The sequence below is a fragment of the Suncus etruscus genome, chromosome 20 (assembly GCF_024139225.1).
Source record: "Suncus etruscus isolate mSunEtr1 chromosome 20, mSunEtr1.pri.cur, whole genome shotgun sequence".
Lineage (NCBI taxonomy): Eukaryota > Metazoa > Chordata > Mammalia > Eulipotyphla > Soricidae > Suncus > Suncus etruscus.
In genome coordinates this window covers 2,332,159-2,347,500 of record NC_064867.1, presented here as the reverse complement: position 1 = coordinate 2,347,500, position 15,342 = coordinate 2,332,159, and the positions used below count along the sequence as shown (strand labels likewise).

Below are 15,342 nucleotides of genomic sequence, written 5' to 3'. Positions count from 1 at the left end.
CAACAGTGAAAGCAAATTTTTCAGGGTGCATGCTACAAACAAGGGAATTCTCAGTACCAGGGACATCTGCCTTCTTATTGGGGGAGTTCCAAGTGTCCTTGTGGCCTCCATGGAGCAGGATTGCATGAGTCTCTCACTCCCCAGAATCTACATTGCTCCACAGCCTGAGTTTTTTCCCCTGGAAGATCCCAGTTCATGTGTTAATGACTTGAATGCTGCTTAGTTTCAAACACTGAGCTGGCACCAGCTGCCCCTGCCTCATTTCTTAAATGCAAAGTAGGTATCAGTGTCCACTGTATGGATGGAGAAATGGAAGTCCAGAGAGATGAAATAATGTACCCACGTCATGAGGACTTGGGTGAGGAAAAAAAGCTCAGGCCCAGGGTTTTTGACTTAGAAACATTATTTTGGGGGAGCGGGAGTGATAGCATAGCAGATAGGGCCTTACACTCGGCTGACCTGGGTTCAATACCCAGCATCCCATTTGGTCCACAGAACCTACCAGGAGTAATTTCTGAGTGTAAGAGCCAAGAGTAACCTCCTGAGTGCCACTGGGTGTGGCCCAGAAACCAATATATATATATAATTGGGGGGGGTTGGGGGGTCAAACTAGTGATGCTTAGGTTATTACTTCTGACTGCACCTAGAACTCACTCATAGTGGTACCTGGGAACTATACATGGGGTTCACTACTGGTTGGCTGTATGCAAGATAAGCGCTTTACTACCTATATTATCTCTCTAACCCCCCCCCCAGAAAAAGCTTATTTGGGGCTGAAGAGATGCAGTGGGTAAGATGATTGCCTTGTATGCAGCAGACCCAAATCTAATCCCTGGCACCCCATATGGTCTGCTAAACTCAGCCTGGAGTGATTCCTAAGCATAAAGCCCAGGAGTAAGCCCTGAGCACTGCTGGGGGAGTGGCCTGTTTAGGCCACAGAACGAAACAAAGACAACTAATGTATTTGAAATCACCTGAATGGTAGAAGCAGAAATTGAATCCTTAAAAAGAAGCTATCTGAGGGGCCGGAGAGATAGTACAGCGGTAGGGTGTTTGCCTTGCACGCAGCCAATCCAGAACAGACAGTGCTTCGAATCCCATATGGTCCCCTGTGCCTGCCAAGAGTGATTTCTGAGCACAGGGCCAGGAGGAACCCCTGACCACCGCCGGGTGTGACCCCAAAACAAAACAATACAAAACAAAACAAAACAAAACAAAACAAAAAAAGAAGCTATCTGAGGGCCTGAGCAATAGCATAGCAGTAGGTCGTTTGCTTTGCAAATGGCCAACCTGGGACAGACTGGGGTTTGATCTCCAGCATCCCATATAGTCCTCTGAAGCTGTCAGAAGCAATTTCTGAGTGCAGAGCCAAGAGCAACCCCTGAGCATTGCTGGATATGGCCTCCCAAAAACAAACAAACAAACAAACCAAAAAACACACAAACATAAACAAAAATAAAACCAAACCAACCAAACAAAAAGAAGCTATCTGGTAACCCCTCTTCAGATGGTTCTCCCATTGGACTTGACTGTGTCTGCGTGGGTGGCAGGTAAAGTTAGTGATCGCAGAATCCCTGAGCTTCCACAGAGGCCTTAGTCAATGAGACAAATCTGAACTATTGTTTTTTAAAAACAGCACAGACGTGGGTGCGTTATACACGCACACACATAAGTGTACACGCTTACAAACATACACATTTGCTTGTGCGATCATGCATATTTAGACACACACTTGCATGCCCAGGTGCGCTCACCTTGATGTTTCGCATGCACATGCATATTCACACCCACATGTACACGCACATACAATTTGCACTTACACGTCCTCACGTGCACGACTCGCCCACACACCCTTGCACTCCCTGTGTGCACCACGAGAGCGTCATTCTGCACCCTTCCCCTGGAAATAGGTCTTGGCCTTCCCCAGGGAGGTGGAGATTCGAGCCCTGATTGAAGGACAGTTCATGGCCAAGAGGATCCACGCTGAGGGCCTGGGCTATCAAGTCCGTAAGTGAAGCTGCTGCGGCCAGGTTTGGGGATGGGGGCCAGGGTCCCTGAGGAGGTGAGACCCTTCTTGGTCTTCAGGCCAGGACTCCTCGATGGGGAGTCAGGAAGCAGGGGATGGAGTCTGGTCCCCATCCTTGTGCTTATGAGGCCCTGGGTCTCCTCTCACCCACAATGCTGACTTCCACTAGAGGCACTCTCCGCTTCACTGTTCTATCATTTCCAAAAGCCTGGTTTCCAGCCTAGGAGCTAGACGACTTGGAGAACTTTCTGTAGCTCTGAATCTACTGTATTTTTCACTCTATAAGACGCACCTGACCATAAGATGCACATAGTTTTTAGATGGGGAAAACAAGAGAAAAATATTTTTTTTTGGTTTTTGGGCCACACCCAGCGATGCTCAGGGGTTCCTCCTGGCTGTCTGCTCAGAAATAGCTCCTGGCAGGCACGGGGGACCATATGGGACACCGGGATTCGAACCAACCACCTTTGGTCCTGGATCGGCTCCTTGCAAGGCAAACGCCGCTGTGCTATCCGGGCCCGAGAAAAATATTCTAAAGCAAATGGTGCAACAAGAAATGCTGTCAGGAGACGGGGGTTGGGAACAACCAGCCTGTGAGGCCAAAGTATATCTACTTTTTTCTTTTATTTTGGTTTTTGGGTCACACCCAGCATTGTTCAGGGGTTACTCCTGGCTCTGCACTCAGAAATTGCTCCTGGCAGGCTCAGGGGACCATATGGGATGCCGGGAATTGAACCACCATCAGTCCTGGGTGGGCCGCGTTCTGGTCCACAGCTGGTTAAACACATTTACCTAAATTAAAAAAAAAATGGGGCTGGAGAGATAGCATGAAGATAAAGGTCGGTGTTTCAAACCCTGGCATCTCATATGGTCCCCTGAGCCTGCCAGGAGCGATTTCTGAGCATAGAGCCAGGTGGAACCCCTGAGTGCTGTAGGGTGTGACCCAAAAACAAAAAAATTAAAAAGAATTTAAAAAAAGAAAAAACATTTTAAAAATACTTTTTCATTAATATAAAAAAATAGGGGCCGGAGAGATAGCATGGAGTAGGGCATTTGCCTTGCATGCAGAAGGTTGGTGGTTCAAATCCCGGCATTCCATATGGTCCCCCGAGCCTGCCAGGAGCCATTTCTGAGCGTAGAGCCAGGAGTAACCCCTAAGCACTGCCGGGTGTGACTCCAAAACCTAAATAAATAAATAAATGTCGCAATAGCGATCAAATAGTCTTAAAGAAAGCTCTATATGTGACGGTGAAAGTGTTTAGCTTGATCACTCGGGCTGTGATCTGTCTGTGCAATAAAGGGGCATCACACTGCGGATGTCCAGGGGTTAGTCTCTGCTCTCCCCACTGACTCAGGCCTCAGCTCCAGGCGGCATTTGCTCCATAAGATGCACAGACATTTATCCCCATCTTTTGAGGGAGAAAAAGTGCATCTTATGGTGTGAAGAATACGAAAACTTGTAGGCTGGATAAATGTTGGACTTAAAAACAAGGGCTATACAGATGGGCAAGGGCTGGGGTTATCGCGGAATGTGGCCTTCTAGTCTAGCCAGGCCCCATCTGCTGAAGGCAGGTGATTGCCATCCTGGGTGTTTCAGCTTGGAGAGTGAAGAGCAGGCAAGGAGAACTACATTCAGAATGGAAAAGCTGCAAATGGAGAGGGCAGGACCAGGGGTTTGAGAATTTGAACCACAGAATGAGAGTTAGAGAGTCTGTGAGCTTCCCTAATTGGGTGTATTAAGTCAGTGTGCTGGGGTGTGTGTGGAAGGGTGATTTGTAGGTTTAGAGGAGCTGGAGTCAGAGTACAGTGGGTAGGGCATTTACTTCATATGTGGCTGGCCAGGTTCAATCTCCAGCATCCCCATGGTCCTCCAAGAGTTACTCCTGGCTATGCACTCAGAAATCTCTCCTGGCTTGGGGGACCATATGGGACGCTGGGGGATTGAACCACTGTCCTTCCTAGGCTAGCATGCACAAGGCAGACACCTTATACTCTGTGCCACCACTCTGGCCCCAGTAGTTTTTCTTGCGTGTAGAGCCAGGGTGTGGTTTAACAAACAAAAACAAGCAAAACAAACAGAGAAGGTAGAAAATGCTTGAGGCATGTTTCTGTGACATTTGTATGCACAGCCCAAGTTCTGTGTAGTAGCTGCTTTGTTTTGATTAAGTTTCTGGGTCCCATAGGATGATTTTTGAGGTTTACTCTTTGCACAGGGAACTTGCAGTGATGGGAGAGGGGTGTGGAACTCAGAAATCTCTCAAACAAAATATGGACTCCCTGGCCACATGTCCTGGCTTAATGTCCTTGATCCAACTAAATAAAAGAAAGCTATAAAAACAAGCACTAGCTAAACTTTTTTTTTTTTTTTACAAACCTGTTCAGCAGCATCTTCCAAAGTTGTGTCTGCACTTACCCAACAGTCTCCCTTTTCAGGGAACACAATAGAAGTCGTCACATGATCTCTAGATCCATGCGACTCCGTGCTAAGCACCTCCTGGGAACTACCACACAGCACTGGTTTTGAATACACAGGCTCAGCATTTCGTGGCATAATTTAGGCAACGTGGTAACTGCCCAGACATGAAGGTGAACCAGCTTCAACTGCAGCCAGCAGACCAGAGAAATCTCATGCACATAACTGCAAGTAAAACAAACCCTGTATGTGGCAGGCTGCTGTGGGCAGTATATCCCAAACCCAACCAAAGTGTTTGCCATTGTTGCACATTAGGAAGGTTAGCTGTCACCTCACAGGAGTCGACAGGAAGGGACCTCTGAAGGATGTGGGTGTTCAGGTTTATGGCATGAGGGCATGTGTAGTGGGTGGAAATCTTTCAAGCTTTGGGGATGGAGCAATAATACAGTGGCTAGGTGTTTGTCTTGCTCATGCATGACCCAGGTTTGATTCTCATATCCCATATAGTCTCTTAAGTTTACCAGGGGTGCTTTTTATTTTTTTATTTTTATTTACTTATTTATTTTGATTTTTGAGCCACACCTGGCAGCGGTCGGGGGTTACTCCTGGCTCTGCGCTCAGAAATTGCTCCTAGCAGGCTTAAGGGGAACATATGGGATGCCAGGAATTGAACCCAGGTCTTTCCTTACAGCTTTGCTGTCTCTCCAGTTCTGCCCAGAGATCATTTCTAGCCTGATTTTTTGTGTTGCCGTTCTTCAGGAACTCTTTTTGATTTTGCCAACTATGCATGCATCCCTCAATGTACATGGCTTGCTTTGTCTGCTTTTGAATGTCCTGATGGCATGGATTTGTACTGTATATGATCTTCTGGGATTTGCTTTTATTTAAATTTATTTTTAATTTTTTGGTTTTTGGGCCACACCCAGCGGTGCTCAGGGGTTACTTCTGACTCTCTGCTCAGAAATCGCTCCTGGCAGGCTCAGGAGACCATATGGAATGCCGGGATTCGAACCACCGTCCTTCTGCATGCAAGGCAAACGTCTTACCTCCATGCTATCTCTCCAGCCTCTGGGTTGGCTGCTTGCAAGGCAAACACCTTACCGCTGTGCTATCTCTGGGACTTGCTTTTTTTTTTTTCAACTCAGTGTTATTTATGAATATATCATTGAACTTAGTATTAAGCTGATAGTGTAAACTGACTGTAGAATAGTTTTTCATCCCAGGATCCTATCATAGTTTCTTTATTTTGTTTTCTCTGGAACACAGTTATTCTTTCTAGCTCAGAATTTGTAACAACACTGCAGTGAGTGATCTTCTAATGTCCTTGTGTGCCTTTTCTCTACTTTATCTCTGTTTCTCATGATAGGACTTGGTAGTAGACTGCTAACCTGAAGGCAGATTCCATTTCTAGAACTTGTCATGACTGGGGTAATGTAGTATTCCATTTTTGCCAGTCAAATGAGCCATGGCTCAGTCTTACCCACTGACTTACAGTGCCCTCCAAGCCCTGGGAAGCCTTTCCATACTTGGCACCTGAGCCTAAATGGCCTCCTTCTTTTTCAAGTACCTTTACCTTTAAAATGTCAACATATTAAAAAAATAATAATAAAATGTCAACATATTAGACCAGAGATATAGTTAAGGCATTTGTTGATCCTAGTTCAATCCCCAGCACTGCAGTATAGTTCCCTGAGCACAGAGCCAGGAGTAAGCCCTGAGCACAGCTATGTATTGTATGACCTCCCAAACCACTAAATAAATACAATGTTATCATTGATATTAAATGTATAGATTTTGGTGGATTTGTTTTGTTTTGGGGCTATACCTAGCCAAGAATCTCTTGGCTCCTCATCAAGGAATTACTGCGTGGGGGACCATATAGGTGCTAGGAATTGAATCCAGGTCAACCGTGTAGAAGGCAAGCTCCCTTCCCACTGTACTCCAGCCCCCTAAAATGAGGAGTTTTCTTTCCCATTTTCTAATTTTGTTCTTTTAGAAGATCTTATGTCCTCCTTCTCTCCTTTCTTCCCTTCCATTTTCTAGTTCCAGAGTGTTCATGCTAATTGCCATTCACAGCAAAAGGAAAATAGTAAAAGGGAACTACATGAAGCAAAATAAATCAGAAGGAAAAAGATAAGAAGTAGCAATATGTAGAAAGATATAAAATTGGTGAATACTGGTTTGGAGAGATAGGACAGTGGTAGAGTGTTTGCCTTGCATGCAGCCGATCCAGGACGGATGGTGGTTTGAAATCTGGCATCTTAGATATGGTCCCCTGTGCTGCCAGGAGCGATTTCTGAGTGCAGAGACAGAAGTAACCCCTGAGAGTCACTGGCTGTGTCCCCAAACAAACAAACAATGAAACAAAAAGGTGAATAGGGGCTGGAGTGATAGCACAGCAGTAGGGCATTTACTTTGCATGTGGTCTACTTGGGACAGACCTAGGTTCGATCCCTGGCATCCCATATAATCCCCCAAGCCTGTCAGGAGTGATTTCTGAGCATAGAGCTAGGAGTAACCCCTGAGCTCTGTTGAGTGTGGCCCCAAAACAAAACAAAACAAAAATTGGTGAATAGACAGAAAAATAAAGACAAACCAATTACCTCAAAAACAAAATTAAGGAGATGAGAGGGTGGAGATAATTATGTTGGTAAATTATGTTGCAGTAAATTTTATACCCGTGACCCTTGATGAAGAGGAGGTGGTCCCTTCTATCTTGGCTCATTGGGAGGCCTTGCATATCAGTCTTAGTCTTAGCTTGTAAGAGATATGTAAGAAAACTGTAAAACTGTGAGCAGTGACCTCACAACAACAGACTTCATAGACAGTGCCCCCTTTAGTTCTGTCCCTCAGTAGGTGTGGTACAGGGGCTGGTGTTGACCCAGTATAGCCCCTTGGTGGCTGAAGGACTCTAGAAAGCAGTCCTCCTGCCTGTTGGAATTGTCATTCTCATGATTTTTTTTTTGGTTTTTGAGCCACACCTCAGTGATTCTCAGGGGTTACTCCTGGATATGCATTCAGAAGTCGCTCCTGGCTTTGGGGGACCATATAGGATGCCGGGGGATTGAACCTCCGTCTGTCCTGGGTTAGCCACCTGCAAGGCAAATGCTCTAACTCTGTGCTATCACTCCAACCCACTCATATTTTTTTTATTTGTTTCCTTTTTTTCCCTCCCAGTGCCCAAAACAAAGATACTGGCCACTGGGGGTGCCTCTCACAACAGGGACATCCTCCAGGTAAGTCACCTCTGCTCAGGTAAATCGCCCCACCTTGTTCCCCACTTACGCAGCGATGCCTTTTTTCCCTCCATTCCCCACTGGTAACCAGCTCATGTGGGAAGCAAGTTCTGTCTACACTCAGGAAGAGAAGAGTGCCATCCTTCCACATCACTCCCTTCTGCCCACTGGCAGTTATTCTTCTTTTCCTTCAGAGACTTTCCCTAAGCATGGAGATATCTCTGATTCTCCCAGCCATTTGTCTAACATGGCAGTGGCCAGATTTGTCACTGTCCTGCATTTCCTTTATCTAGAAAAAAAAGTAGGGGTCCGGAGAGATAGCATGGAGGTAGTGCATTTGCCTTGCATGCAGAAGGACAGTGGCTCGAATCCCGGCATCCCATATGGTTCCCTAAGCCTACCAGGAGTGATTTCTGAGCGTAGAGCCAGGAGTAACCCCTGAGCGCAGCCAGGTGTGACCCCCCAAAAAAAAAAAAACAAAAAAAAAAGAAGGAAAAAAGAGGGGCCGGAGAGATAGCATGGAGGTAAGGTGTTTGCCTTTCATGCAGGTTGGTGGTTTGAATCCCAACATCCCTTATGGTCCCCTGAGCCTGCCAGGAGCAATTTCTGAGCATAGAACTAGGAGTAACCCCTGAGCGCTGCTGGGTGTGACCCCCCCCCCAAAAAAAAGAAAAAAAAAGTAACCAGGTGTGCCATGAACCTGCCGTTGTTGGACAATCCAACCTTCTTGTCTTGAGGCTACCAGTGTTTTGGGGGTATCCTGAGTTTGTTTTGGACATAGCCCAAGTGGCCATCCCTTTGAGTAACTATTTCAGCTGTTAAAGCTGTAATATTCCTGTCCACTGCTCAAATTCTGTAAAAGCAGAACTCCAGAAATGTACTTCTTCCTAAGTGCTCTGTTGAAGGCTGTTCCCTGAGAGAGGAAGTGAGGGAGCCAGGGAAGGCAGAGAAGGAAAGATAACGAGGAGGTTAGGATTATTTTTAGCTGCTGCTCTGCGCCATCAGAAGCCCTGGATACCATACACTTGAGTCCACTTTGGGGGCCAGGGGTCAACTAACACCCTGGGGAGAAGTAACAGTCCTGTCCCAGGGTTAGGAATGCTCAATTGACACTTCTTGGGTCAGTATCTGGCTTCAGGGATGACCCAGTGGGGGGAATTCACATGAGCATCCATTGAAATATCGATGTCCTGCTGGACCTTTCCAAGTCAGGCTTTCCATCTTACCTTCATGCCTTTCTTTCTCGTGGCCTGGAAATGGAACACTTTCTTTTTATCCCTAAAAGTAAGTCCTTATCTATTTTGGTTTATTTGAATTTGTTTTTAGTGGAGTGAGGGGAGGAGTACCCCTAGGAGGCCATGCAGTGCCAGACCTCAAACCCAATGTTTTTGCTCCTACTCTACAAACCATCCCCAGCCCTGTTTGGGCTTGTTAATGTTGGTCTGATACCCACCTTGGCTTGGCACTCTGTAAATCTTTCAACTGGTCGTCGAGGAAATGATTCAGCACTGCAGGAAGGGTCTGGAAAGCCCTGAACATCCTCTTAAAATATCCCCCAGGCCCTCCTGTCCCCTGTCATCACCAGGGTGGCTTCGTCAAGTGAATTATCCCTAAAATAGAAGCAGAACAGAAAACAGAAGACAGGAGGAAAGAAAACCTGGCCAATGCATTGCCAGTGTCTGTGCTTCCTCTAGGGCAGGGGTCTCAAACTCGGCCCGCGGGCCATTTGCGGCCCTCCGTACATTTTGTGGCCCGTGGCCGGCCTTCAAATATCGCAGTATTTGCGATTATTCGCTTACTGAATAATCGCAATAAAAATCGCATTAGTGGGGCCGGGCAGTGGCGCTAAAGGTAAGGTGCGCCTGCCTTGCCTGCGCTAGCCTTGGACGGACCGCGGTTCGATCCCCCGGTGTCCCATATGGTCCCCCAAGCCAGGAGCAACTTCTGAGCACATAGCCAGGAGTAACCCCTGAGCGTTACCGGGTGTGGCCCAAAAACCAAAAAAAAAAAAAAAAAAATCGCATTAGTAAGAAAAAAATTGCATTAAACATTCGCATACCCCAAGCAGTTCCGTTCGGAGTATGCAAATATTTAATGCGATTTATTGCGATTTTTTTTGACTAATGCGATTTTTTTATTGCAAATACGGTAAGCAAAATCCCTTATGCGGCCCTGCCTCACCCCGACTTTGCCTCCTGCGGCCCCCAGGTAAATTGAGTTTGAGACCCCTGCTCTGGGGGAACCACTCAGCCCTGCTGAGCCTCCTGTGTCCTTCCTAGGTGCTAGCAGATGTGTTTGGCGCCCCTGTGTACACCATGGACACTGCCAACTCAGCCTGCGTGGGTTCTGCGTACCAGGCATTCCACGGTAGGTTGGTGGGACACAGCTGCCTTGGGGCACCAGTTGGGCTGATGAGGGTACAAGGGGTCCATGGCAGAACCTTAGCTTCCTGCCTCTCAGCACCGAGAACCAAGTCTAACCTTTCTACTTAAAGTGGGAGAGGCAGAGGGGATTGTCACCAAATGGTTCTCATTAGAATGTACTCCCACACAAGAGCACAGGGAAATGACAGAGAAGCTGAGGGCAACCAGGCATGGATCTGAACTCGTGATTGTCAGCAAGTAGTCCATGTGCTGGTTTGCCAGGTTTTCACCACTTTGAAAACCACTGGTGAGCTAAAGGAAATGCACATATAAATGCAACCAGTGGACTGAAATGGGGGAATGAAATCTAGAGGATGTTTTTTGTTTTTGTTTTTGTCTTTGTTTTTTGGCAAGCACAGGATAGAGACCAAGAGAAGTCTTCCAGCCCCAGCAACCCAGCACCTTGTACAGCTCTCATGGACAAGGCCATGTTGGAAGCCTGTTAAAACAACGAAAACAAAAACAAAACAAAACAAAACAAAAAACCCAACTAACCAAATAAACAGAAAATCATTTTGTACTCAAAAAAAAAAAAAAAACAAACCTAAAAACAAAAACAAAACAAAACCCTGCTCTTCCACAGGTTTGTCTCTGCCATCAGAGGTGGTGCTGATGGGAGTCAGGTCTGTCTGCAAGGCCTCCCTCTGTCCTGGTCTCTGGTCACCCGCCCTACCTGGACCTCACCTGGTCCCTCTGGTGGCTCTATTCTTTGCACGTTTCTTTTGATCTTAAATATTGAATGTATGCTTTGCTGTCAACTTGGAAAGTGGCCTCATTCCAGGTCCTTCTCTTAGTATTGTGCCTCTTATTTATTCCTCTTCCTCCACCCTGCCTGCTTCACTCTTTTATGTCAGTTTTCTCTTGCTGTGATCCTTGGGCAGTTTATTTCCAAATCTTTTTGTTGTTGTTGTTGTCCTTGATGAAACTTTAGATTGCATTGGCTTTATTTTTTTTGGTTTTGTTTTGTTTTGTTTTTGGGCCACACCCCAAAACTCAGGGGTACTCAGGAGTTACTCCTGGCTTAGTACTCAGAAATCACTCCTGGCAGTCTCAGGGGACCATATGGGATGCCAGGAATCAAACCCGGGTCCAACCCAGTCCAACCCGGGTTGGCAGTGTGCAAGGCAAATACCTTACCACTGTGCTATCTCTCTGGCCCTATATTGGCTTCTGGTTCCTCTTCCCCATGAGTTTTTTTCTTTCTGCTTTGAAAACTCCCCACAATCTGTCTCGTTCTAAATTCACCTTAGAAAGCTGTTGTTTGGGGTCCAGAGCAATAGCACAGTGGTAGGGCGTTTGCCTTGCATGTAGCTAACTCAGGACAGACCCAGGTTCGATTCCCGACATCCCTAAGGTCCCCCAGCCTGCCATGAGCAATTTCCAAGTGCACAGCCAGGAGTAACCCCTGAGCATCACCCGGTGTGGCCCCAAAACAAAACAAACAAACAGGGCCCGGAGAGATAGCACAGCGGCGTTTGCCTTGCAAGCAGTCAATCCAGGACCAAAGGTGATTGGTTCGAATCCCGGTGTCCCATATGGTCCCCGTGCCTGCTAGGAGCTATTTCTGAACAGACAGCCAGGAGTAACCCCTGAGTACCGCCGGGTGTGACCCAAAAAAAAACAAAAACAAACAAACAAAACAAACAAACAAAAAACCCAGAAAGCTATTGTTTGGAATAGGTAAAAAGACAAGTTTTTCAGAGGGATTCGGCAGGCAATCATTTTCTGAGGCCTTCCTGTCAGCAGTCTTTGTTTTTCACAGGGAAAGAATATTCTCTTGACCAGGCCAAGGGCTCAAGTTCAGAGCTTTCTTTTGGCCTGGGGAAATAAATAGGGACTTGGAACACTTGTCTTGCAAGCATGTGGTCATGAGAGCCAGCCCCTGGGGTTCAATCCTGGTGGCTCTGCTATCTGTGATCCCAGCTCCACCAGTTTATACAAAAAGAAAAGAGAAATAAAGTTCAAAACTTTCCCAGTGTGGGGATAACTACAAAGAGCTACGTGGGACCCAGTCACCGTGCTGCATCATGTGTCCTTTGTCATTGTCCCCTTCATGTGCCATTCAGTTGTCAGAATTTCTTGGGGGTGCTGTCCTGCCTTGTCTCTCAAATCAAAGCCCCTGCACACCCCTTTCCAAAGGAGGCAGCAGCCAAGGGGAGAGTAGAACCTGGTGGGGAGGGGGGAGGCAGGTCAGTCAGCCCCCTCCTATCAGAGGTCAGGCTTTGGGTCCCCTTAGAGACTAGTCCACTAGACCTGCGAGGAGGTCTGTATGGGCATCCCTCATCCTCTTCTTGAGGCACCATAGTGACAACGAAAAAATCCCCCCTTTCAAGCGGCAGGTTTTACTGTGTTGTGTAACTATCCCCATAGTCCAGTTTTGGAGCATTTTATAATCCTGGAGAGACAAGCTATTTCTGGCTCAGTCCTTATTTGCCCAGAGCTGATCTAACAAAATGAACTTTTCCCTCTCTTGTAGGCCTCGCAGTGGGAACCAATGTGCCTTTCTCAGAGGTGGTGAAGTTAGCCCCGATTCCCAAATTAGCTGCCACCCCAGCCCCAAGTGCAGCTCAGGTGAGACCACCAGTGCTGGTGCCTAGTGTCTGTGCGAAGGAAGACAGGTTCTGTTTGTTTACCAAAATCGAAGTTTTCCTAGGCTCTTTGGATGTGGTTTACTCAACTAACTAACTAGCTAGCTAGCTAGCTAACTAACTAACTAACTAACTAACTAACTACAGGGAAACTCCTTCTTTTTGCTTGTCTGTTTGTGACTGTTAAGGAAACAGCAGAGGGGGCCAGAGTGATAGCACAGTGGTAGGACATTTGCCTTGCACAGGGCCAACCTGGGATTGACCCAAGTTCAATCCCCGGCATCCCATATGGTCCCCCGAGCCTTCCAGGAGCGATTTCTGAATGAAAACAATGGAAACAGCAGAATAAAGAAGGTTAAAAAAAGAATAAAGAAGAGATATAGTATAGATGGTAAGGTGTTTGCCTCACACACACCCAGCCCAGGTTTGATCCGTGGCATCCCCTATGGTCCCCGAACACCTCCAGGAGTAACCCCTGAGCATCACTGGTTTGGTCACAAAACAAAACAAAACAAGAATAAAGAAGGTTGCTCCTGAGAGCTTGCTGATTTTGAGACTGCAGGCCTTAAAGTTTGCCCTGTGTGCTCTGGGAAGTGCTGGAAACTCCCCTGCACTTCACCAAGTTGCACAGCCCCTGAAAGGTTTAACCCTCAGATGTACCTGACATTTTTTTTTGGTGGAGAGTAGTGTTTAAGAGCAACTTGTAGCTCTCTTTGTTAGAAGGGATTTGCTCCTAATAGTGGTGAACATGGTGCCCAGCATGAGAAGTCAAGGATAGAACCTGGGTCGTTTGTATGAAAGATATGTGCCTTGTCCACTGAGCTATCTCTCTGGCTGTTTTTTTAATTAGATTTTTGTTGTTGTTGTTGTTTTTGGTTTTTGGTTTTTGGGCCACATCCGGCGGTGCTCAGAGGTCACTCCTGGCTGTCTGCTCAGAAATGGCTCCTGGCAGGCACGGGGGACCATATGGGACACTGGGATTCGAACCAACTACCTTTGGTCCTGGATCGGCTGCTTGCAAGGCAAACGCCGCTGTGCTATCTCTCCAGGCCCTTTAATTAGATTTTTAATTAGATTTGAAAAAATACTTTAAACTGAGGCTGGATAGTATAGTAGATAGGGCACTTGTCTGACCTGCAGCCCTCTGATCTCCAGCACCTTTATGGTTCCCTAAACACCACTAGGAATGCTATTTGAGCACAGAGCTAGGAATAAGCTCTGAGCACATCTGGGTGTAGCCCACCCTCAAAAAACAAACGAACAAACAAAAAACAAACTCCAAAACTTTAAACCATCACTTGAGCATCTACTCGCATTTCTTCTTTCAATAATTAATGTGTTTTTTTGGCCAAGAAAAATTAAAAGTCATAGCAAATGAAAGACAGAATTTTTGTTGTGTTTTGTTTTGGGATACACCCAGGTTATACTGATTCTAGACTCATAAATTCTGGCAGGTTTTTAGGACTGTATGGAATGTCGGGGATCAAACCTGGGTCGACCTCATGCCAGCAAGGCCAATGCCCTACTTGCTGTGCTATTACTCTGGTACTAGAACTTTTTCTTTCTTTCTTTTTTTTTTAAGCAAAATAGTTTTGTTTGTTTGTTTTAGGCCACAGCTGGTGACACTCAGGGGTTAGTCCTGGCTCTGCATTCAGAAATTATTCCTGGCAAGCTCTGGGTACTATGTGGGATTCTGGGGATCCAACCAGGTTGGCCACATGCAAGGCAAACACCCTATGTGCTGTGGTATCACACTGACCCACAAAATACATGTATTGAAAGAAATTTACTTAGAGAAATAAGTGTATGAGAGGGAGAGAGAGAAGAAAGGAAAAGAGAAAGAAAAGAGAAATAGGGGCCGGAGAGATAGCATGGAGGTAAGGTGCTTGCCTTACTGGGTGTGACCCAAAAACAAAACAAAACAAAAAAAAAACAGAAAAGAAAAGAAATAAAGAAAGGAGAAAGAGAAGAAAGAGAGCAAGAGAGAAAAGAAAAAAGAAAGAAAAAAGAAAGAGAAGGAAAAGAAAAGGAAAGAAAGGAGGGAGGGAAGGAAGGATGAAAAAAGGGAAAGGGGGGCTGGGCGGTGGCGCTAGAGGTAAGGTTCCTGCTTTGCGTCCCATATGGTCCCCCAAGCCAGGAGCGACTTCTGAGCGCAGAGCTAGGAGTGACCCCTGAGCGTCACCGGGTGTGCCCCCAAACAAAACAACAAAACAACAAAAGAATGGCTTTTAGGAGAAGCTTGAGTACAAGTCCTTTAAGTCCTCATGTCCTGGCGTTCTGCGAGGTGAGTTTTCCGGGCAAGCTTCAGAACCATGAACAGCACCACGTTCCAGCATCTGAATGTTCCTTCTTTCCGCCCACCAGGTGTACGAGGCCCTCCTCCCACGCTACGCCAAGCTGGAGCAGGCCATCGTGCAGCAGGCTGCAAGGTCTCCTCAGTGAAGCACATCGGCCCGGAGGCTGCATGGTCCTTTCTCTGTTCCTGGCATCAGACCTTCAGCCTGGCTCCCCGAAAGCTGCCTTCTCACATCTTTCAGAACATGATGGGCAGCTGGAATTCCTGAGCCCTTGGCAGGCAGGCAACTCTCCGGGCCTGTCTTTGATGCCAGGAGGCAGGATCCACACCGTTGGATGCGGATCTCTGGGATGAGAATTG

The 15,342-nt window shown here is 46.7% G+C and overlaps 1 protein-coding gene across 1 annotated transcript in view; it reads left to right on the top strand.

Moving 5' to 3' along the window:
- XYLB (xylulokinase) overlaps window positions 1-15,342 on the top strand; it is a 39,565-nt gene extending 24,223 nt beyond the window's left edge. Inside the window, exons 15-19 of the mRNA XM_049766405.1 lie at window positions 1,911-2,007; window positions 7,617-7,675; window positions 9,955-10,042; window positions 12,575-12,669; window positions 15,051-15,342. Coding sequence (XP_049622362.1) covers window positions 1,911-2,007; window positions 7,617-7,675; window positions 9,955-10,042; window positions 12,575-12,669; window positions 15,051-15,128 — 417 coding nt within the window. The 3' untranslated portion in view covers window positions 15,129-15,342. The remainder of the gene's footprint in view (window positions 1-1,910; window positions 2,008-7,616; window positions 7,676-9,954; window positions 10,043-12,574; window positions 12,670-15,050) is intronic.